This window comes from Drosophila innubila (genome assembly GCF_004354385.1).
Source record: "Drosophila innubila isolate TH190305 chromosome 3L unlocalized genomic scaffold, UK_Dinn_1.0 0_D_3L, whole genome shotgun sequence".
NCBI lineage: Eukaryota > Metazoa > Arthropoda > Insecta > Diptera > Drosophilidae > Drosophila > Drosophila innubila.
The window spans coordinates 24,956,461-24,977,130 of NW_022995376.1; the positions used below are offsets into that span (position 1 = coordinate 24,956,461).

The 20,670-nt window shown below is 38.4% G+C and overlaps 5 protein-coding genes across 7 annotated transcripts; 2 read left to right on the forward strand and 3 right to left on the reverse strand.

Moving 5' to 3' along the window:
- Window positions 1-153: 153 nt before the first annotated feature.
- Window positions 154-9,121, forward strand: LOC117787303. Its single transcript, XM_034625791.1, has 4 exons — window positions 154-353; window positions 5,287-5,611; window positions 5,785-7,951; window positions 8,018-9,121. The coding sequence occupies exons 2-4, from the start codon at window positions 5,469-5,471 to the stop codon at window positions 8,978-8,980; spliced, it is 3,273 nt and encodes a 1,090-aa protein (XP_034481682.1). The 5' UTR covers window positions 154-353; window positions 5,287-5,468; the 3' UTR covers window positions 8,981-9,121.
- LOC117787300 lies at window positions 665-3,074 on the reverse strand. The gene is made up of 2 exons (XM_034625788.1): window positions 2,951-3,074; window positions 665-2,033 (listed from the first exon to the last, which is right to left on the reverse strand). The coding sequence occupies exons 1-2, from the start codon at window positions 2,963-2,965 to the stop codon at window positions 705-707; spliced, it is 1,344 nt and encodes a 447-aa protein (XP_034481679.1). The 5' UTR covers window positions 2,966-3,074; the 3' UTR covers window positions 665-704.
- Window positions 9,026-10,316, reverse strand: LOC117787301 (peroxisome biogenesis factor 10). The gene is made up of 2 exons (XM_034625789.1): window positions 9,826-10,316; window positions 9,026-9,772 (listed from the first exon to the last, which is right to left on the reverse strand). Exons 1-2 carry the CDS (start codon window positions 10,096-10,098, stop codon window positions 9,140-9,142), a joined length of 906 nt encoding a protein of 301 aa, XP_034481680.1. The 5' UTR covers window positions 10,099-10,316; the 3' UTR covers window positions 9,026-9,139.
- A 600-nt stretch (window positions 10,317-10,916) lies between these two features.
- Window positions 10,917-17,290, forward strand: LOC117787352 (transmembrane protein 184B). 2 transcript variants are annotated; one of them, XM_034625856.1, is made up of 8 exons: window positions 10,917-11,242; window positions 13,664-13,946; window positions 14,011-14,176; window positions 14,247-14,505; window positions 14,568-14,904; window positions 15,462-15,536; window positions 15,594-15,678; window positions 17,014-17,290. In XM_034625856.1, the coding sequence occupies exons 2-8, from the start codon at window positions 13,665-13,667 to the stop codon at window positions 17,286-17,288; spliced, it is 1,479 nt and encodes a 492-aa protein (XP_034481747.1). In that variant the 5' UTR covers window positions 10,917-11,242; window position 13,664; the 3' UTR covers window positions 17,289-17,290. The 2 variants fall into 2 exon arrangements, with proteins under 2 accessions (XP_034481747.1, XP_034481746.1); XM_034625855.1 differs by lacking the exon at window positions 17,014-17,290 and adding an exon at window positions 15,860-16,224.
- Window positions 17,291-18,761: 1,471 nt separating this feature from the next.
- LOC117787881 (proteasome subunit beta type-7-like) lies at window positions 18,762-19,943 on the reverse strand. Of its 2 annotated transcripts, none has more exons than XM_034626507.1 (3): window positions 19,858-19,943; window positions 19,621-19,800; window positions 18,762-19,555 (listed from the first exon to the last, which is right to left on the reverse strand). In XM_034626507.1, exons 1-3 carry the CDS (start codon window positions 19,899-19,901, stop codon window positions 18,808-18,810), a joined length of 972 nt encoding a protein of 323 aa, XP_034482398.1. In that variant the 5' UTR covers window positions 19,902-19,943; the 3' UTR covers window positions 18,762-18,807. The 2 variants fall into 2 exon arrangements, with proteins under 2 accessions (XP_034482398.1, XP_034482396.1); XM_034626505.1 differs by having other exon boundaries at window positions 18,763-19,561.
- Window positions 19,944-20,670: the final 727 nt, after the last annotated feature.

The window sequence follows — 20,670 nt, forward strand, 5'->3', positions numbered from 1 at the left end:
ATATACTCAACAAAATTATTTAACTATACTTAAAAATTCTTAATTTTTTAGCAGCAAGAGCAGATGAACACAAATTGTAATTTTATTTATGCGCAAGGTCAGTATTTTTTATTCGTAATTAGTACAGATATCGATAACAAATTCTATCGAGCAACGGCATAGTCGCCATTTTATTTTTTGTTACTACTACATTGAAGTCGACTAGGCCGTGTTGCTGAGAGAAAATTCACATTTTCACATTGATAAACAATAAAAATTGTCAAAATAAATATAGCGTTTTGACCACAAAAACCAGCCCTTCTGTCTTTGTGCATTGGTCCTCAATAAGTTTGCGTTTTTATGGTTTTCCATTGGTGAGTAAAAGTTCATTGATAAAAGTACATGCATACACATGTACTACGTGAAATTGTGATGAGTTTTAATTAGAAAACAGCGCCAACGGATACTCCTACCAGTCTCAACTAGAGCGAACAACGTAATGTGCATTAATTTTAACACTAGTTAAGTAAATAGAGCTAATAAATAAATGGTAACGCGCCATAGCAAGTGCTTTTTTTTTTTTTTTAATTCTAAACCGCTATCGATTTATCAAGGCTGTACTTTTTGTTGTATGTATATTTAGGAATACGCTTGTCACACATAAATACAAACATAACAAGTCTTAATGCTAAAATAGTAAGAATATGAGTTGTCTATTGTACGTATCAATATTTTAAGCCACGCGATCGATATGTATTCGGACGACCACCAAAACCATTTGTACGATAACTTGGCAAAGCATTGTTATTGCCATTGACATTGTTGACATTGCCAGTTGAATATGTAGGCAACGACGGCGGCAGCGGTGTCTGCGGCGTGGGGGATCCCCGATTGATGCCCAGACCATTGTTGCGTAGACTGGGCGCCACATACGGACGCTGACTGGTGGATACGCCACCTGCTGCTGCTACTGCTGCAACAGGAACCTGGGCAAACTGGGGCGGTGGTTGTGCCGCATTGTTGGGCGGAAGATTACCCGGCGACTGTTGTTGCACTATGGGCGGTACGATCGAGTTAACCGATGAGAAATTTGGCGGCGACTGAGCTGGCGGTGCTTGTGGTTGAATTTGTGTACGCTTAGCCAGTGATGGTGCCAAGTAGGGATGATTAACGCCGCCGTTGGTACCGCTGCTATTACTCTGCGGTATGTCATAGGTGCGTCCCGATGGCGTTGTCACCTGAATGCTGTTGCCGGGCGGCACTGGAACAGCACAAGGCTCGGGCTTGGTGTAGTCATAGCCATTGGGTAGCACCTGCACATAGTTCTCAAAGAACTGGCTCACCGAATGCATTGGCGTCGAATAGTTGACATTGACCAGAGATTCTCGTGTGTGCAGACGCTTTGACTGTTCCAGCTCCTGGCGTTGTTGTTGTTGTTGCTTCAGTTCCTGCGCCTGCAGACGCAGTATGTTGGCCTGCTTGATGTGTGGCAACAGCTCAGCATCTCCCTTAATCTTCTCTACGATTGCCTCGTCACTGTCGTCAGCATCCTCAGCATGTTCGCTGGTTGCTTTTGTTGCCTTTGTTGCTTTTGTTGGTGCTGGCGCCTTTGACGTGCTCTCTGTAGGATTCTCTTTCGCCTTTGCCTCCTCTGGTTTCTTGCGATTCACAAAATCAAAGAGATCGTCTATGTCGGGCACATCGGGCAATCCGCCGTAGGACTTAAAGTTATCCCGAAATGCATTAGCCCATTCCTCGTTCTTGTGCAGCTCGGGATTAATGGCCAGCTTCACTTGCTTATTGCTCGCCGCACTCGATGATCCCGATCCCAAATCGCCGAGACCAACGCCGCCCACATTCTTGATCACAGTAATTGTCTTCACACGTGTGCCTTCTTTGGAGTCAATATTGGTGGCTGCATAGCTTAGACTAAGATCCCTCTTGGCCGGCTGCGTTTGCTCCAGCTCTTCCCTGCCCTGCTGCGGATACTTTATGCTGATTATAGTGGTGCCCTGGGCGCCGACAAGTAGAAGCAGCCCAAGTGCCGACATTGCCTGTAACATTTGTAGTATATTAAGTAAATTTTAAAATAATTGGCTTACTTTTTTTTTTAAGCCGGAGTTAATCGTTCTCATGGTTAGTAAGGCCATTGAATGATTACATTAGTAAAATGATCTAAAGTATTAAAGGGGTAGAAAATTTCAAATATGTGTTTTTAAGAGGATAGATTGCTAACTAAACTTGAAGAAATTCTGTAAAGTATATTTACAATTTGTAGTATAAGATCTCGCACTGAAAACATTCTTTTATAGCTTCGTACTTGGAATGGAGAACGCAACAATTCCATCTTGATTATTGTGTTGAAAAACCTTGGATTTCATCCTTTTTATCTGTCATCTAATGTTTACTTAAACACTTCTTAGTTTTTATCTTCAATTGATCCAACAGGCTGCTCTTGTATAATTTTTTAGTTTTCTGCTCCTATCGTTTTCAACCTCTCTTTACTATCTATAAAATGCATCAATATTTCAATAACATGGTAAAAATATAGTCTAAATCTGTACTCAACATTTTTTTTTTAAATTTTATGATAAACTTTTAATTTTTTTGTGCTGACAAACTTCCTCTTCTTATAAATCACAATTATGCAAAAATAACTTTACAAACTTAGCTCTAAGAACTGCAAGATAATTTAAATGTTCTCAAGATCCGTTTGGCGATGTTACAAAATGCTATTAAGTTCGGAAATGTATCACTAAGATCAGTAGGAGCTGTAATATAAGATCGGGTATGTAATTGTCTTTCAAATTGCTTTCAAAAGTAGTTTAAAATAGCTGGATTCGAAAAGATGTTGTACATTAAAACTTTGACACAAATATCGATCCAAGGATTAGTAACACAGTTGCAACGTTTCACGCGATCGCTTATGCTACTTCAAATTGTTATTATATTTATAATAGTTCACACTCACAATTGCGAATTTCATAACTTTTGAATACTCAACGCTCGCGCCTCAGTCTGGCGATCACTGAAAGCTGACGACGACGACAACGACAACGATGACGGTAACGCGGTCAAATCTTTTGTATAACTGCGGCCCAGATGGCCAACAATGGCGTTTTATATAGTCTAGCGGAAGGAGTTGGAGTTTGGGTTTCCTGTAGTGTATTTGGCGTTAATCAGCCAAAGCCAAAAACAAACAGAAAACGGGCTGAAGTCGCCTCTTTACTTCTCCTCTTCCTCCTTCTTCTTCCAGCTGCAACAGTTCCAGGCTGTCACTTAGCAATCGGACGCTGCTTTTATTTTTATTTATCAGTTGTTGTTATTATTATTGTTGTTGTTGTCGTTGTTGACGATTCAGCAACTTGATATACTTTGTGGCAAATGTCGGGGACTGAATGGCGGCAAAAGCAATTGAATTAAAGCTACATAATCGCTTTCCAATTACGTTAAGTCTGATCAACTGGTTTAAACGCGCTTTTCTTTTTGGGAAAGCAGTTAGCGTTTTGCGTTGCCGTTTTGCAATCGGGCATCATTAACAGGTAATTGAGTGCGTCTAATGAGGAAATTGAAACGCCTAACACCAGCAGCATAAACAGCCCATTAACTATTGGTAGACACTGTGTGATTGCTGGTTTAATAATGCTCATTGAGCGTAGCCTAGGGATGTATAGCACAGTAGCATAGTTTAATTTTGGTAAGAGAGTCCAGTCTCTGGTAAGCTCAATTTGTTGCAACCTTCATTATGGAGCAGGAAGGTCGCATGCCTGGCCAACTGGAGACGTTGTTTTCTGGGTAAGTGAAAGACAGGTGGAAATCTTTCTAAAGCCATCAACCAGTCGCATTTTCACTTTGTCGTTTTGCCCGCTATCACAGAAAACTGGTTCTCTTATGCAATCACACCAAGTAGTCGCATGATTTGCCTTTTAAAGCCAAATATAATTATGAGAATTTGTCCCAGGATGAAAATAATACGTTTGATTTAAGATTCCAGGTAGATAAGAGGAAAGATAGCAAGAGCTGACTTTATTAGGATATAATTTTTCCGCCTCTAAGATTATCAAGTGAATACAACTGGTTTAAGTTTTCTCAGGAAATTGGTAAGCTTTTCAATCTTGCTAGCTTGAAGACCATTTATGAAATTGATTAAGACATATTAGATAATTTATATATTTAAGGTGCCTGAAGCTTAACAGATAACTATTGAGTGCATTTTACAGATTGTTTATCCGAATATTTAGGTAAATAAATTAGCAAAAACTGGCTTTTATCGTTGATTTTTCAATTAAGATATTACCTGTTAAAGAGAAAATAAATAACATTTATTAATCAATAAATCAAAAAATCGCATTATGAACATAACCAATTATTATATTTTAGCTACATAATACAATTAATTAATGGATCGAAATAAAACTTAATTCCGATGGAAACAACTCTTACACAATTTTCTTGACAATATAAATTTTCTATTTAGAATGCATTCAAGTAAAAAAGTATAACTACTAAGGCTAGTAAAATTTACCGATGGATTGATTGATCTTAAGTCTGATTATAAACAAAACCCAAATTTATTTGGCTATGATTTCAAAACTTTGGTAAGTTTAGCATTTCCTTTAGTTGGAAAATTTTATGGTACTTTACATAACAAACGAAATTATAGAAATGATGGATTTATCTTTAAAATCTTAAGTGGATTTTTACACCAAACATTGAAAATTTTCGAAGCACAATAAATGAAATGCTTTCTTTTTACATCTGAAAAGTATAGGATATTGAATTAAACTTGTTTTTAGTTGAAGGTAATAAATGGATTTCTGGCATAAGCTAGATCTTTAAAAATGTATAGCAATTTTAGGTAGTGGAAAATCTTTATTGCTGATAAAACTATACAATTTTTTGTATATAATAATCTTTAACAGGATATGGTTGGCTTTTCTTAAAATATTATAAGATATGCTATCGATCTTTAGTTTATCTTTTTCGGTAGTTGAATAAAATTGAATTCTGATATGAAAAATATTTTTAGCACTATAATTACATTAATTTTACGTTATACACTTAATAAAAATCTATCAGGTTTTTCTTCAAAATCTATAAGCTATACGATCTTGAGACCATATTCTTTATATTTGTGGTGATGAATGGTCTAGTTAAAAAAGTACTGACATTAACTAGATCTTTAAAACTATGTAGCGTATTAAGATAATGCAACATTTTGATCTACTGATCAAATTAAAAATATTTTCCGTATATTTACAAATGTTGGTAGCACATTCTCCATAAGCCCTGTGATTCTCATTTCAGATGCCTGCTGGAACTGGTTTGTGAGACGTTTAACTGGACATGTGACGAATCGAATGATTAGAAGGAGGGATAACATTGTTTAGAAAGGGATCGATCAATCGATCAGTAAAAAAAGCAAAAAGTATAGGCAAAGAAATAAGCGTATATAAATAAAAAGAGAACAAATACAGTGTTAAATCAAGATGAGTGTCATTATTCGTTTGCAAAATCTGCCGTGGACGGCAAATGCTCGAGACATACGAAATTTCTTCACGGGCCTCTCGATTCCGGAGGGCGGTGTTCACATAATCGGTGGCGAAATGGGCGACGCTTTCATCGCTTTCAGGTAGTTGGCAAAATGAATTTCACTCTGATCTTTTTCTATATACCTATTTGTAGCACAAGTGGAGAAACACATGTAGCTAAAGTCAAGATATAGATCTATATGTGCCGCATACTCTCTATTACTGTATTCTTGTCCTTATTTGTTGCCTCTCTTCTCTCTTGAACAATCAACAGCACCGACGAGGATGCACGCTGCGCCATGCTCAAGGATCGTGAGAAACTGATGGAGGTTCAGGTGCGTTTGTTGCTCTCCAGTCGCGCCGAAATGCAAAAGGTCATCGAGACGGCGCGTAATGTGGGCGCGGCAGCTGCAACTGTTGCTGCCACGCCCAGCACAGCTGTGGCGGCAGTAGCAATGCCTCCAGTGCCACAGCCGCCAATGATTGGCAGCTTTCTGGGACAGAAGCAACAACAAGTTGCTTCGGTGTTGCCTTCAGCAGCAGCAGCAGCAGCAGCACCTTCTTTTTTGGCTTACCAACAGCAGGCAGGGATTACGCTGGCCGATGTGGCTGGTCTGAAAGTTGAGCGGCATTCGCCGGAGTCCGAGAATTTCAGCTCACGGCGTCGTCACAGTCGCAGTCGCAGTCACAGTCGTACCACCAGCTCCGATGACAGCGATCGCAGTCGTGAGCGTGATCGTGATCGGCATCACAATCGTGATCGTGATACACGTCGGGATGCTCGTGGACGCAAGCGTCGTCCGGATCTGCGCAGCGACAGCAGCGAGCGTGAGCTTAAAATCCAACCAAAGTCCAATATTATGCCCTGGGCAACTGTTGCTCCGGCAACAGCAGCAACTGTTGCCGCTGTTGCGGGCCTCTCGAATGTTGTGCCCGGCCTGCAACAGCAACTGAACATCATGTCCGTGTTGCAATCGGTGCCAGGTCTGCAAAGCTACAACACCAGCACCACCAGCAGCTCCACCACTACCACCAACAACTACAATCTTAATCTAACAGCTGGAACACAACCAAAGCAACAGCAAATATTGCCGGATCTGGGTCTGTCCAGCAAGCCGCAGGTAACCAATAATTCTGGGCAGGATCAGCCAATTGCCTTTGCCAATGTCAATCCGTATGCGCAAATGTATCCACAGTTGTTCCAGCAGCAACAGCAATTGCTGCTCCAGCAGCAGGCAGTGAAAACAGCTGCCGGCATGGGCAACTCACCCAATGCTGCCGGAGATTCGCTCATAGGCGGCGGGTCAGCTGGTGGTGCAGTTGGTTCAGTTGGTGTAGGTTCAGCTGGAGGCAATGCATCCGCTGGTATGCCGATTGCCGAGACATGCTACATCAAGATTAGCGGCATGTGTCCCACCACATCCTACAGTGATTTGCGTAAATATTTTGCCGGCCTCTATATACCCCACAATGGCATCAAGATCGTAAGTGGTGCGAATGGAGCACGTACGGGAGTTGCCTACATTGAGTTCTCCCGGGTGTCCAGCGCTCAGAAGGCGCTCGCCCGCAACAACACCATGTTCCGCAATCGTCTCGTGCAGATTGTGCCCATTAGCGATGAGGAATTCGATCAGGTTGATGAGCGAGTGCAGCGCAATAGGGAATCAGGTGGAGGAGGTGGTGGAGGTGGTAGCTCTGGTCGTAGCGATTCACGTTCCACGAGTGGAACTGCCGCATCTGCTGCGCCCGCTGTACTGCCTCCCATCTCGGTGCTGTATGTGGAGGATTTGCCGCAATTGACCACCGAACAGGACATTATGAAAATGTTCTCGGCCACATGCACCATTGTGGACATACTGCTCACACCGAGTCCCCACAATCGTCGAGAGTTTGTCGCCTTTGTGCTCTTTGCCCGCGAGAACGAGGCACGTTCCGCCCTCGACGACACCGCTCGGCATTATATTGGTTTCCGCAAGCTGCGAGTGCGCGCCAGCAATCAGACTGAGATGCAGAATGCCAAGGAGAAGATGCGACGTGCCAACGAGCAGCTGCAGAAGGAGGAGCAACAGCAACGCGAGGATGCCGAGAGAGAGCAACAGCAGCAACAGTTGCAGCAGCAGCAGCAGCAACAACAACAGCAGGAGCAATTGCTTGCATTGCAGGCAAAACTCAGCAGTGATCCGCGACGTCGCAACAACAATGAAGGACCACAGCAGCAGCAGCAGCACCAACAACAACAAAATCTACACTCGCACAACAACAATAATAGTCATAACAATATGCCGCCGTTTGCCAACACTGGCATGCATAACGGCAATATGCCGTTTGCTTTTCAGCAGCAACATAACAGCAGCAACAATGGCTTGAATATGCATAACAACAACAATGGCATGCATATGAACAACAATAACAACAACAATGGCAACAATATGCCACCATTTGCCATGCAAATGCACAACAACAACAATCAGCAAATGCAACAACATCATCATCATCAACAACAGCAGCAACATCATCAGCAACAACAACAACAACCACCGCGGCGACAGGAAGATGTCTTTGTGCTCGTACACAACTGTGAATATGCCACAAGGATCAATGATCTTGGTGAGTTCTTCTCCTCGGAAAATCTGCGCATTGAGCACATTGAAATGTTGTTCAATGAACGCAATCAGAGTGCTGGTGAATTCATTGTGGAGTTTGTTGATGCACACAATGCCAAGCTGGCAATTCGAGAGTTTCATAATCGTCGTTTTCGTGGGCGTGGCTTGCGATTGTCGCCCATAATGCCGCAAGAGATTGCAGATCGGATGAACAAGCCCTTTATGGATTATTTGCCGGGTGGCAATGGACCAAGGCAGTCGGATTCAGCTTCACAGCTGCCACCACCACAACAACAACAACATCAGCAGCAGCAACAACAGCAGCAGCAATCGCGACGTCGTGGTCCAAGTCGCTTTGATGATGCCAGCAATCATCACATGGGACAGCAACAACCACAGCAACAACAATCGTTGGCGCCGCCACATGACAGCGACGACAGCAACAGTTCCAAGCAGCAACATTTTAATCCATTTGCCGCACGTGGTGTACCTGAATTGAATCCAGATGCCGTGCCTGCCACATCACCCATGCTAGCTCCCATTATGAACAACATCAACAACAACAATAATATTGGTGGTACAGACGTGCCGCCTTCGGATGAAGGCATACCCGACAAGTTCAATCGTCCTGGCTGTGTCGTTGCCATGCGCAATGTGCCCTTTAAGGCCGATCTCAAGGATATACTGCGCTTCTTCAACGATTACAAGCTCAGTCCGGATGACATTATACGGCGTTTCAATGACGAAGGCAAGCCCACGGGAGACGCACGTGTCGCCTTCGAGTCTCAGTCGGAGGCGCGATCCGCATTTGAGACGCGACGACGCAAGCAGATATTTAATCGCACCGTTTATCTAGACATTATTTAAGCGCCTTCTCGAATTTCGTTCAATTGTAAATACAACATGTAATTATTTGTTAAGTTAGACTTAGACTTGGCTAATAACAAAGCTAATAATTATTGTTAATAAGCATGTACATCACTTCTTCAATAAATACTATATAAAATGTATAATAAATGCCTGGACTTATGCATAATTCTGCAGCTGTATAACCTGCGACTTTTTCAGCGATTCCCGACAGAGCGGACACTCGTCGCGCTCCTCTAACCACTCCAGTATGCAGCTCCAGCAGAAGAGATGACCACACGGTGTCAGACTGTTGTTCTGACGCGGCTCCAGGCAGAGTATACATTGTGGCACATCATTGGACACGGACACGGACTTGACACTCGTTTCACGTTGCAGGAAACGTTTGCCTGCTTCCTTGATGGCCTCCAGTTGCTGACGCTTGTGCTCCTTCCATGCCTCCCAGCCACCAATGGCCAAGGAGACGGTGACTTGCAGGAATGTGATGATGCCCAGAATTTTGTAGCCATACAATGAGAATTCTGGTTGCAACCAGTGTCGGATGAGCACATAGTTGATGCCTGTTGTTCGCTTGGACAACTGATATTTACTGGCATCCAAATAAAATAGAGATTTGTGCAGTGCCTTCACATAACTGGGCGATTGCCGCAGGCGTTGGATAATCTTTTGCAGCTGTTTCTTAGCCTCGGGAACAATCTGCTCGTGCTCTGCTATGTGGAGCTCCAGTTTCTGCAGCACGCGTAGAAACAATGCATCTCCACCGAACTCGAGTATAATTGCAATCAATTGGAGCTGGAAAGTGAATATTTAATACATATTTATGGCAGTTTCTATGGTTTACTTACCAATCGACTGGGAATGTGTTTGTAGTTTCCATCCACTTGAATAATCCCTGTGTATTCCTCGCCCAGTGTTTGCAGATTGTTTAGCGAGGCAAATCCATGATAACTGAGCTGTGCCAACAGCTGACATAGCTGATTATACTTAATCCAGTTCCTTGGACCCGTTATCCGCAGGATATCCGACAGATCCTCCGCCAATTCATTCGTGTATCGTGCATCCTTTTGCACGGAACGCACGATTTCAGGCTGTCGGGCGCGGGCGTTACGAAAGTCCATGTTGCTTACAATTTAGCAATATTTTTACATTATTCGAGCAGCGGCCGCAACGGGCGTTCAAAGTTCGACTAACTATCAGAATTGATAAGCGCTAGAGTTGTAACGCTTCGTTCTGATACACTTCAAATAAACGGGTCATTGAAATGAACAAGTGAACTTATTCAGCCATTTATTAACTGTATCGCTAAATGTGCAGTTGTAGTCAATCTTTTTATATAATTATTTATAGCTTTTTACCAAATATTGCTCCAAATTGTTTTGTTTATTAAAAGACATTGCCACCTGGTTATTTCAGTTAATTTGAACGTCTGGCAGCCTTAAAAATATGATCTGAGTAGTATGAGTATATGATCTGATCTAGTTCCATTGAACTGTGATAAGCCGCAACAGCAGAAAACGATAACTTTGCTCAATTTAAATTTTAGGTAGTGCAAATTGCAAAATGCTATAACTTTGCAACAAATTAATATTACGATAAAAATTTAAAATTCGAAACTAGATAAAAAAAGGTGAATTTTTAAATAAAGTTTTGAAGCTCGTCACCCCAAAGGGAGAAAATCTGCAAATTTAATTCTAAAATAAATATAAATATATCGACAAAATTTTAACAAAAACCGTTTAAAAATTTTAATAATTCTAACTTCAAAAATAAGAAATTGTCTAAATAAGGTGTACAATTTTAGGTTGCTATTTTTGGCATTGTTCCCAAAATGGTGCATGCTGCCAGATCAGAAAATTTTACAGGGTGTCACACCGTGGACCGGGTGGCAGCCTTTTGGGCCAAAATAGTGTTTTCACAGTGTGGAATAACAAATTGTTATCGATAGAGCAGCAGTGACTGTAAAACGAATTTAATCCGACGTTTGTAACAACGCCAATTAATAAATATATAAAGATTTAAATAACTAATTGGTAGTCACAAATTAGAACAGTTCAAGTGGGTGCTAAATTTTTAATTTGAAAGTGATTACTTCGCCACTCTTGTAGACAGCAGACGAACACGAATGTGAACTCGCGTCGCAGCGACGAAGAAGAGGAGAAAAAAATTAGAGTAGCAATTGTTGGGAGCTGGCAAATTAATTTCGGGCTGTGAAAAATAAAAAAAACGCAAAAGCGAATCGTGAAAAGTTGCACTTATAAAAAGGTAATTAAGTTGCATTAACGTGTTTGCGTAGCTGTGTGTTGAAAAGTTGTTTTCCCTGAAATGGACAAGTTGCAAGTAAAATACTTATTTTTCGATGACGAAATTTGATGAGTGTACGTGTGTGTGCGTGCGTGTTTTTATTTTCAACTTCGTTATTTTTCGCATTTGATTAGCAGGTGTGAGTGAGCAATCTATATACATGTGTATTCAGATATGTAAATATGTGTTTGTGTTGATAAGCAGTCGTTTCCCCCTCCTAAAGGTCACATATGCTGGCATTTAAGCTTCGTATTTATTTACAGTTTTTGGCTAATAATTTGAGCTGTATGAAAATCAATTGAAGTGAAGCCTCACAAAGCGAATGGGGCAGCTCCTCGTGCCTAAAAATGTAATTAGCACTGGCTGAAATTGTTGCTGGTTTTGATTTCAGCCCATACTCCCACACACACACATACATATGTGCACGTTTGAACATATTTATGTACATATATAACATCGCTTTTCTTGTCTCTTTTAAAAACGCTTCCGCGCTGCCACTTTGATTGGGCTCAGTGGAGAGTTGAAGTTTGTGCGTGTGTGTTTGTGTGGAGACTTTTTGCTTTGTGCCAATATAAGTACGTATATCTGAGACTCTGTGTATCTTCAGCAGACAGCAACTTGTTGTTGCTTTCATTCTTTGCTTCTTCTTTTGTTTCTATTTCTCTTACCGTCTTGGCCATTTTAGCCACTATTAACTACTTTTGCTGCAGATTTGTGTCGTTTATTTGCTGTGTTTGCACCCTTCACACTTTATGGGTTTCAATGCCAGCGGACAGAATTCTCAATTCATACTCATACGCATTGTATTCATTTGAGAGAAATCCGTTCGTTTACCTTCAGTCTTGGTTCCAGTTTGCAATCTCTGACTCATTTCTGTTATTTTTGGCATTAAGCGCATTTCTTTATTGTTAAGTAAAACCTGACGGATGTCTCTTTTAAACAGTAATTGCAAATCCCTATTTTAGTAATATATCAAATCCCTCCAAAAGTGTCTCCAAAATTTGAATTCAAAATTGCTTGCCTTTCTCAGCTGTCCTTTTAGCCATAAACCCTAGTTATAGTTATTAGCTAAAACTACCTCTTTAGTCTCTTGGTTTTGTCTGATTTATTATTTATGTTTTCAAATTTTGGTTAATAGTGGTTGATTTGTTTATAGTTTAGAAAAAATGTTTGAATAGGAACCGGAAATATTTTAACTTTATTTCGATAATCTTGTAAATAACACTGCATAGTAAAATAATAAATACTTGTACATTTACTATAATCTCAAATGGATAAAAGTAAATTAATTATTAAGCCATTTGATAAAGTAAATGGTTAATTTAAATATCGAGGGATTTATTGGAAAATTTGGTTTTTGTAAGTTTCCAGCTTGTCATATTGAATTAGAAGTCATAATTCTTCAGAAAGTATATGTCTTAGAGTAGTTTCTTACACTAAAGAACTTTCTCTGATTTACAATAAATTTCACACAAATCTCAAACTAACACATTTACGTATTTCCTGAGAATGGTAACGATACCTAAGATAATCAGTAAAGAAAACTTTGGCGTATAGAAAATTATCATAATATACAAGAACAAATCTGATGAATTAATAAAAATTTAATTTAGTTCTATTACCTATGTATTTCCCTGTGGTAGTATCAGGTCGAAATGACGTTAATTAAACACAAATTTTAGCACTGATTGTGTAGAATATCCTTTCACTTGATTTATTTAACGCTAAACTTGACTTTCTTCTGAATAATCAATAATTTTGTAAATATTTATGACAAACTATTGTTGTCTTAAAACTACTCAATTAAGCAATTAATAAAAATCTCTCAACTCTCATTGATTTCGGTTGAATGAACTCGAATTAATTTAATTTTCTCCGTGCATATAAATGTAAATGTGCGTATAATTATGAATGCATGTCTTAATGCATATTAAATTGTCGCTTTTGTTTAAGTTCGCGTGCATGCAACTTGTTTAACACTTGTTTATCGATTGGTCGCAGTTGCCGTTGTTGTATTTACTAAGTCGTATATTGCATATCTATAGATACTTAGTATACAATCGATATTGGAGCAGTTTCAACTGTCCCTGAGTTGGGAAAATTTCATGCCCCTGAAAGTTGTGAGCTGTGAGTTTGTCTACTTAATATAATGTTGCGTGACTATCATAATGACCATGATGATGACAATGATGATCTAATGCGTGCGCCACATTTAGCTGTATTTTTTGTTGACCCAATTTAGTTGCAAGTTTGCCACAATTGTAGCATGCTTCGGATGAAAAACTTTCGTGTGTCAAAAATACAGTTTGCATATCATAATAATCATAATATTTGATGTTACTTGAATTAATTTAAAGTCTTGTTTATTTCTTTTTGTGACAGAATGAGCACAACGCCGGCCAGTCTCATTGAGGCGGCTATAACTGTGGGCAGCGTCGCTGCTGCTGCTGCTGGTGCCACGGTAAGTGGCAACAACGAAACTGCTACGTCAACAACGCTGAAACCGAATACGAATTACGTAGTACAAATGAAAAATCCAGGCATTGCCCAGGAACCATTGGATCCGCTGCTACATGTGGGCGATGGAATATTTCTACAAACTAAAACCGCCCAGGTGCTAGCAGGTGTATTTGTCTGGGCGGCACTGTTTGTCACATGTCAACAGGTGAGAACATCTGTCCATTAATCGAATGAGAATATGTTTATTAATATTAATGTATCGTTTACAGATCTATCAGCATTTACGCTGGTATACCAATCCACAGGAGCAACGTTGGATAGTTCGCATATTGTTTATTGTACCCATTTATGCCACCTACTCATGGATTAGTTTGCTATTCTTCAACTCGGACAACGTTTACATCTACTTCTTTACGGTGCGCGATTGCTACGAAGGTGTGTTATAGCCTATTTAACTGCTCTTTAGCCAAGTTCTAATCTTATACTGTATTTTATGGTCTTTTAGCCTTTGTCATCTACAACTTTCTGTCGCTGTGCTATGAATACTTGGGTGGAGAGGGCAACATAATGTCGGAGATACGCGGCAAGCCCATAAAAACCTCATGCTTGTATGGCACATGCTGTCTCAAGGGCAAGACCTACACTATTGGATTTCTGCGCTTCTGCAAACAGGCAACATTACAGTTCTGTTTGGTTAAGCCCCTGGTGGCCTTTATCATCATCTTTCTGCAGGCTTTCGGACACTATCATGATGGCGATTGGAGGTTTAACTTTAATGCATATGCTAACATAATTTGTATGCTAAAGTTTCACTATTTTCTTACAGCGCCGATGGCGGTTATATTTATATAACCATAATTTACAACATTTCCGTATCGTTGGCTTTGTACGGTCTCTATCTATTTTATTTTGCCACACGCGATCTGCTGACACCCTTCGAGCCTGTACTGAAATTCTGCACCATCAAATCGGTCATATTCTTGTCATTCTGGCAGGGCGTCGGCCTGGCCATTCTTGAGAAGGCTCAGGTCATTTCACCCATTGTGGACAGTGCTGGCACTGTTACCTCGGCGGGTACCGTTTCCGCTGGCTATCAGAACTTTTTCATATGCATTGAAATGCTTTTTGCTGCCATTGCACTGCGTTATGCGTTCCCCTATCAGGTGAGTGAATTGCTGACAAGATTTGACGGGTATTTATGTCATAACGGTATTAAAGTGTGTGTGTGTTAGTTCCCGCCAGATAAGATACGCTGCATATAGTTGTGTTGTTTATCAACAGAATGTGCTCAGACACTTTTAACATTTTCCAATCACTGCGATGTTGAAATTTAACTATCTTTTGTGTTGTCATGCCTGGTAAATGACTCATGTGGTAGATTCCCTGTTTCAGGTGTTCAATTGAATGATAAATTACTATTTAATGTTAAATAATTTAAACTATATTTATACTTGTACTTAATTGGACTTTCTTTAAGCTCATTTCGAGCTGTTTTGCTTAGTTTTTTGTTTATCCTAATATAAGTTTCCGTCAAGTATACAATTTTGATCTAAAATGTAATTTTTAAACATATTTATATAAAATATTAAGTTATAAAACTTAAATCAAACTAAATTTGTAATAATTAATGCTCTACGAGTATAATTTTCTATCACGATTAGTATTAAATGATTGTAGTGTTTTTAAAATCTAAATATTATTTTCCATCAATACATTTTAGGTATATGCGCGCAGCTGCATTGGCGATGGCCATGGACGCTCTGTGACTATGCAGTCTATTTCCAGCAGTCTTAAGGTAAGTCCATTTCATATATTTAGAATTTTAGGTATTAAAAATTATTGTAATTCACAGGAAACCATGAATCCCAAGGATATTATGACAGATGCTATACACAATTTCCATCCGCAGTACCAACAATACACACAATATAGTTCAGGTAAGTCGCTCTATGTTTTTTCTTCTTTCTTTTCTCTTTCTCTCAAATCTCTTTTTGAATGTTCGTTGCCTGCGCATTGTAGCTATTGTTAATCTTATCTTTTACTTTGCATTCATTCACATTTTACATTCTCATTATGATTTACACTTTTCTTTTTATTTCTGTTTCTTATCTTTTGCAGAAGTAACCTCAACTCAGCGTTACGAAAAACTCTAAAATACAAAACAAAACTCTGGCGATGCCGCGATTAAAATCCTAAATACTATTCCAAAAATAAACAAAAAAGATTAAAATATCACATACAAAAAGCAGTTAAAAGACAAATCAAGTGTACTTATAGCGTACAGAACGACACCACAGTTGCCTTTTGTTACAAAAAAAAGAAACAATGATAAATAATTAAATACGTATTAGGCCTAGTTAATCGTACTTACAGAAAGCGCGCACTCAAAACCCAAAATTGAAATTGCCTAGTTACCTTAAAACTTTATGTATGTAATTTAACTCTTAAATACGACATGCATTAAATGTTCTTTCCCCTTTTTATTTTATCCTTCTTTTACTCTCGCCCTTTGCTGTTTGTGTGTGATTGTGTGTATTTTTTATTATGTTACGTTACGATTTAAGCATTTTATCAACTTATTTAAATGTTAGATACAAAAAAAGTAACGAATTCTAATGTACTTAAAATATAGATAATATTATAAAATATTATGTATTTGTAAACAAAGATTTTATATTTATATGTATGTAATTATTTGTGTGAATGGCAATACATACAGATTCAAAACGGAGCTTAGCTTATACCCAAAATGAGTCCAGATTAGCTGATTTGGCAGACTCAATAGGTTTACACTTACGACTTAACAATATCAATTAACTTGGCAATTTTGGTGAATCTTTTATTAGCAAAATCTTCAAAGGACGCTCAGTTCTTTGTCGATTTAAATCTTCATGTACTTAGCTTATTATGCATTTATATGTAATTTAAATAACGAGTGTAAAAATATTTCGATCGCAAAATTCTTTAGCTCAAAGATACAAAAAAAAAAAAAAACTGGATTTCATTTTCTTTTTGTGATAGACTCAAATCGAAAGCTCGTGCTTATGTTTTTTTTTTTATTAACTTTTGTAAATGTTTAAACAAATTGTATAAAATATCTATTAATTATCTGTATTAAATAAATGTACAATAAGCTTAAAAGCGTCGCCCTTACTTTGCTTGCTTTATAAGCCGGCATTTTGCATGTTTTTCCACAAGGCATGAAATTCGATTGATCCTCAAATCTGTATTTAGTATGTGAACTATTAAGTAAATGACTAATTCGTGTACAGGTGGCAAGAACTCTCGTGGCATTCGCGTCTCCAGCTACGATCCGGATGATCCCAGTAGCGGTAGTGCGTCCCATGCGGCATCCATGGGTGGAACAAATGCAACCAGCGGTGGATACAATGCGGTGGCAACCGGAGGTGGCAACAACAGCTGTGTGGCATCCAAGACGCTCGGCAATCAGCGCAAGTTTATTCCGGGTGGACAGCGAGTGGCAACTATAAGTCAGAATTACAACGAGAAGACCATGCTGCTGAGCAGCGATGATGAGTATCAGTAGAGGTAGAGGAGAGGAAGGAGCAGTTCAATTCTGGTCAAGTTTCGAATAGTTCCATGTTTTGTTTTACGAATTGTTCGTTGTCATTTTGGAATTTTTAAGTTTGGTTTTGATTTGCTTGTACAATAATCTTAAGTAGCGCAACTGCAAAAGAAAACCAAGAAAATCTATAGAAAATTAATAATATATTTATATATTTATACGTACTTATATAAAAGGAGAGTACTTTATATATGTATGTACTGTATGACTAATCAGTATGATTATTTTGTATTTTTACACAGTGTGTGCAAGTTGTTTAATGGATGACAGTTTGGTTTAATAACACAATTTAATTCGTTTTATTTATCTTTTGTAAATCGTTAAAAAAACTTTGTATAAATCAAAAGAAGACAAAAAAAAACTTCACCTCTAGCGTCTAAAAACCGTCGTTGAGCAAAAACTACAGGCTGCTTATACAATAAAACTTCAAGATATACATATATTTAAAAATTAAAAACAATATAGCAAACACAAATCGCAGAAACAAACAAATATTTATAAAATTAAATTATAAACTAAGAAGCAAATTTTAAAAACTGCAAACATAAAGTAGGAACTGGGTAAAGAATACAACAAAGATAACTAGAAAAATACGTATATATTATGTATGTGGAATTACATGATAGACGAATACCAAAATAAAGTAATGGAAAAGGATTTGTAGACAAAGTCCCAAGCAACAGAATTGTATAAAACTTTTACCTGTACAGAGTATGATATATGATATACATGTTTGTTTTTAAGCAAACCTTTAAAATCTCAACTCCACACTACGGCATAAAATATAGCGTATTTGAATGGCGTCTCCAAACACGATTAATTATTAATTAAGGAGGGAGAATGAAACTGGAATGAAGGGCAGCTGGCAATGTCAAATTATGTATTTACATGTAATTTTATGGTTCACTGTGTGTGCAATGCGAACCGACAACAAACAAAGGTTTTTTTATGTACATTTTTTGTTAAAAACTCTAAATTGAAAATAAAGTACATAAATGTCAACGTATTCTAATTTTATCAAATTCCGTTAGCCTCGCACAGTGCTGGTAAACTAACACTAGTTTAGTTGTTTGGTAGTTTGCTTACCAACACTGTGCAAGGCCAAAGGCATGCTTTATCGATAACGAGAACGCTATTTGATAGATATGCACAGCGCGCGTAGTTTAAAAAGGTAAGTAAAGTATTTGATTTCAAATCAAATGCTATAATAATGTAGATAGTATGAAATAATAAAAAAATAAATTTAAAATATTTAAAAAGCTTTTTTTGAAATAAAAGAAAGTCAGTCAGATTTCGGATTGCTGATAGTATTTGCACTTGAAATTTCATTCAATAAAAATAAATATAAATTATTTCAGTATAAAACAATCCTCAGAAAATTTACATTTTGAATAAAGGACATAATATGAGTAAAAGCAAAGAAAATTCAAAATTTGTTTAGTGATATGAGGCTATGCAGATTCACGACTACAATTTATATTTATTTTTTGTCTATTTTTTTATGTTGTTTTAAACACAAACGCTTGTTTTTATTATGCGCTTGAGTGCAAGCTCGGTCTTCTTCTTTAACACCACGTTTCAGCTGAAGATTTGTGGAGGCAGGTGTTATACTTAGCAGGTTCCTACTGATGAAACCACTTGGCACAGGTACTGCGGGTTGCGGTGGCGGTGCCAGAAAATGAACTATTGGATTATTTATTACGACGTCTTGCATCCAATTGGCGCGATTGAAAGTCACGCAAGTTTTAAAATTCTCTGCTGGTTGCGTTTCATTTATTTTATTATTTATAGTCTCCGTGTAGTGTTCGACACTGTAGTCCTTGCGAATGATACATAGATTCACATTAAATGCGGGAATTACATCATTTATAATGCCAGCAGCGATTGCATCTAGCATCAGCTGACGTGCTTCATCCTCATCCAGATCGGATCTCCAACGATCCTCGAGAATGCTCATAGAACCATATTGTCCCGATCCCATGGAGCTGAAGAGAAGTTTCTCTGACGTGCCATCAAAGTGCAGAGCATACAGATGTACTCCCATCTTGTCCGCTCCGGCAATAATAAAGCTGGCCAAAAGACTCCCATGCATACGTTCTTGCAATCCCTTCAACACTTGCTTGGCAGTAATGACGAGCACACGACGATTGGTAAGTGTTTGATGCATTATCAGCTGGCCTTTTGTCATGCGTGTTATTTTTGTCAGATCGCACATTAGTCCTACACCACTACAGCTAATAAAGAAATCGATCAATACAAAATTTGAAAACAGAATAAATCACAAGTCACTTACAAAACATTGTCATGCAGTTGGAAAATCTTATTGAAGTTATTTAAGATCATCTTTGTTCCAGTAGTTCCCCTTGAATCGGCACCAATTATAATACCATCACTAAATTGTATAACCACAACGGTAGAATTAGCCATAATTGGCTTAGGCTCTTCAAGCCCCATCTTATGTAGCTCTGAATTGCTGTAGATTAAGCTTATAAATGAACTCGAATTGATTTACTGATTAATTGTTACTTACCGCAAACAGTTCCCATAGTTGAAACCATCAATATAATGGTCCATTATGTAGTGTATTTGACTAAATTTTGGTTTAAAAACAGGGGATAAAATGTGTAAGTATTTATTATTATATATGTCATGTTAAATAGTAAAAAATACAAATTTGTCTCTTTTTGCTGTAAAGGACCCTAAACACGACAAGCATGTGGGATACTCGGCTCGTTTAAATTTTTAAGGTGTGCGGATTTTCAAAAAATTCGGTTTTTAGCGAGCAACTCGAGAGCAAGTCCGTCGACCGTGACATTGTGTGCGAACATCAAATCAAATCACACCAAAAAATCACTTTGATTGAAACGTCACCGAGTAAAATGGAAGAAAATAATTACTGAAAACGTCACAACGTCACAAAGCGGTGTGAACGTCAAAAATCTTTGCAAAAGCAATTTGTAGACACAAAAATGTGACAAATGTGAACACCTGTGTCACATTCTGTCGCACATTATATTGAGGCCGAGGGCCTCACAATTTCGATACAAATTTTTTGAACAGCTGTTTCAGTTGAAGTAGCTCAAATGAACAATCATATTGTGACAAGCACATATAGCAAGTTGGTTTTTGTTCACATTGTGACTCCATTGCTTCTGTAGTTTCTCAACTATTTCGGAAAAAATGGATTTTGAGAAAACATATCGAGTCCCGATTGCATAAATAACGTAAGCGCCATTTTTCCGAAATTTGTTTTTTGAAGCAATTGTGTTCCTAATTACCAACCGCATCTGCACACAAAATATTAAATTTGTATTGTATATATTTACGAAGATATTTACCTGCC

What these genes read in the sequence shown, in the direction of transcription:
- LOC117787352 (XM_034625856.1), top strand. Translation starts at nt 13,665, where the DNA reads ATGAGCACAACGCCGGCCAGTCTCATTGAGGCGGCTATAACTGTGGGC. An exon ending in GGTGCGCGATTGCTACGAAG is followed by an intron (nt 14,177 to 14,246) that starts GTGTGTTATAGC and finishes ATGGTCTTTTAG; the next exon opens with CCTTTGTCATCTACAACTTT. An exon ending in GTTATGCGTTCCCCTATCAG is followed by an intron (nt 14,905 to 15,461) that starts GTGAGTGAATTG and finishes AATACATTTTAG; the next exon opens with GTATATGCGCGCAGCTGCAT.
- LOC117787881 (XM_034626505.1), bottom strand. Translation starts at nt 19,901, where the DNA reads ATGGACCATTATATTGATGGTTTCAACTATGGGAACTGTTTGCG. An exon ending in AACTATGGGAACTGTTTGCG is followed by an intron (nt 19,801 to 19,857) that starts GTAAGTAACAAT and finishes CTTAATCTACAG; the next exon opens with CAATTCAGAGCTACATAAGA. An exon ending in CAACTGCATGACAATGTTTT is followed by an intron (nt 19,562 to 19,620) that starts GTAAGTGACTTG and finishes TTTCTTTATTAG; the next exon opens with CTGTAGTGGTGTAGGACTAA.
- LOC117787303 (XM_034625791.1), top strand. Translation starts at nt 5,469, where the DNA reads ATGAGTGTCATTATTCGTTTGCAAAATCTGCCGTGGACGGCAAATGCT. An exon ending in GACGCTTTCATCGCTTTCAG is followed by an intron (nt 5,612 to 5,784) that starts GTAGTTGGCAAA and finishes AACAATCAACAG; the next exon opens with CACCGACGAGGATGCACGCT. An exon ending in GCAACAATATGCCACCATTT is followed by an intron (nt 7,952 to 8,017) that starts GCCATGCAAATG and finishes CAACAACAGCAG; the next exon opens with CAACATCATCAGCAACAACA.
- LOC117787301 (XM_034625789.1), bottom strand. Translation starts at nt 10,098, where the DNA reads ATGGACTTTCGTAACGCCCGCGCCCGACAGCCTGAAATCGTGCGTTCC. An exon ending in AACACATTCCCAGTCGATTG is followed by an intron (nt 9,773 to 9,825) that starts GTAAGTAAACCA and finishes TTCACTTTCCAG; the next exon opens with CTCCAATTGATTGCAATTAT.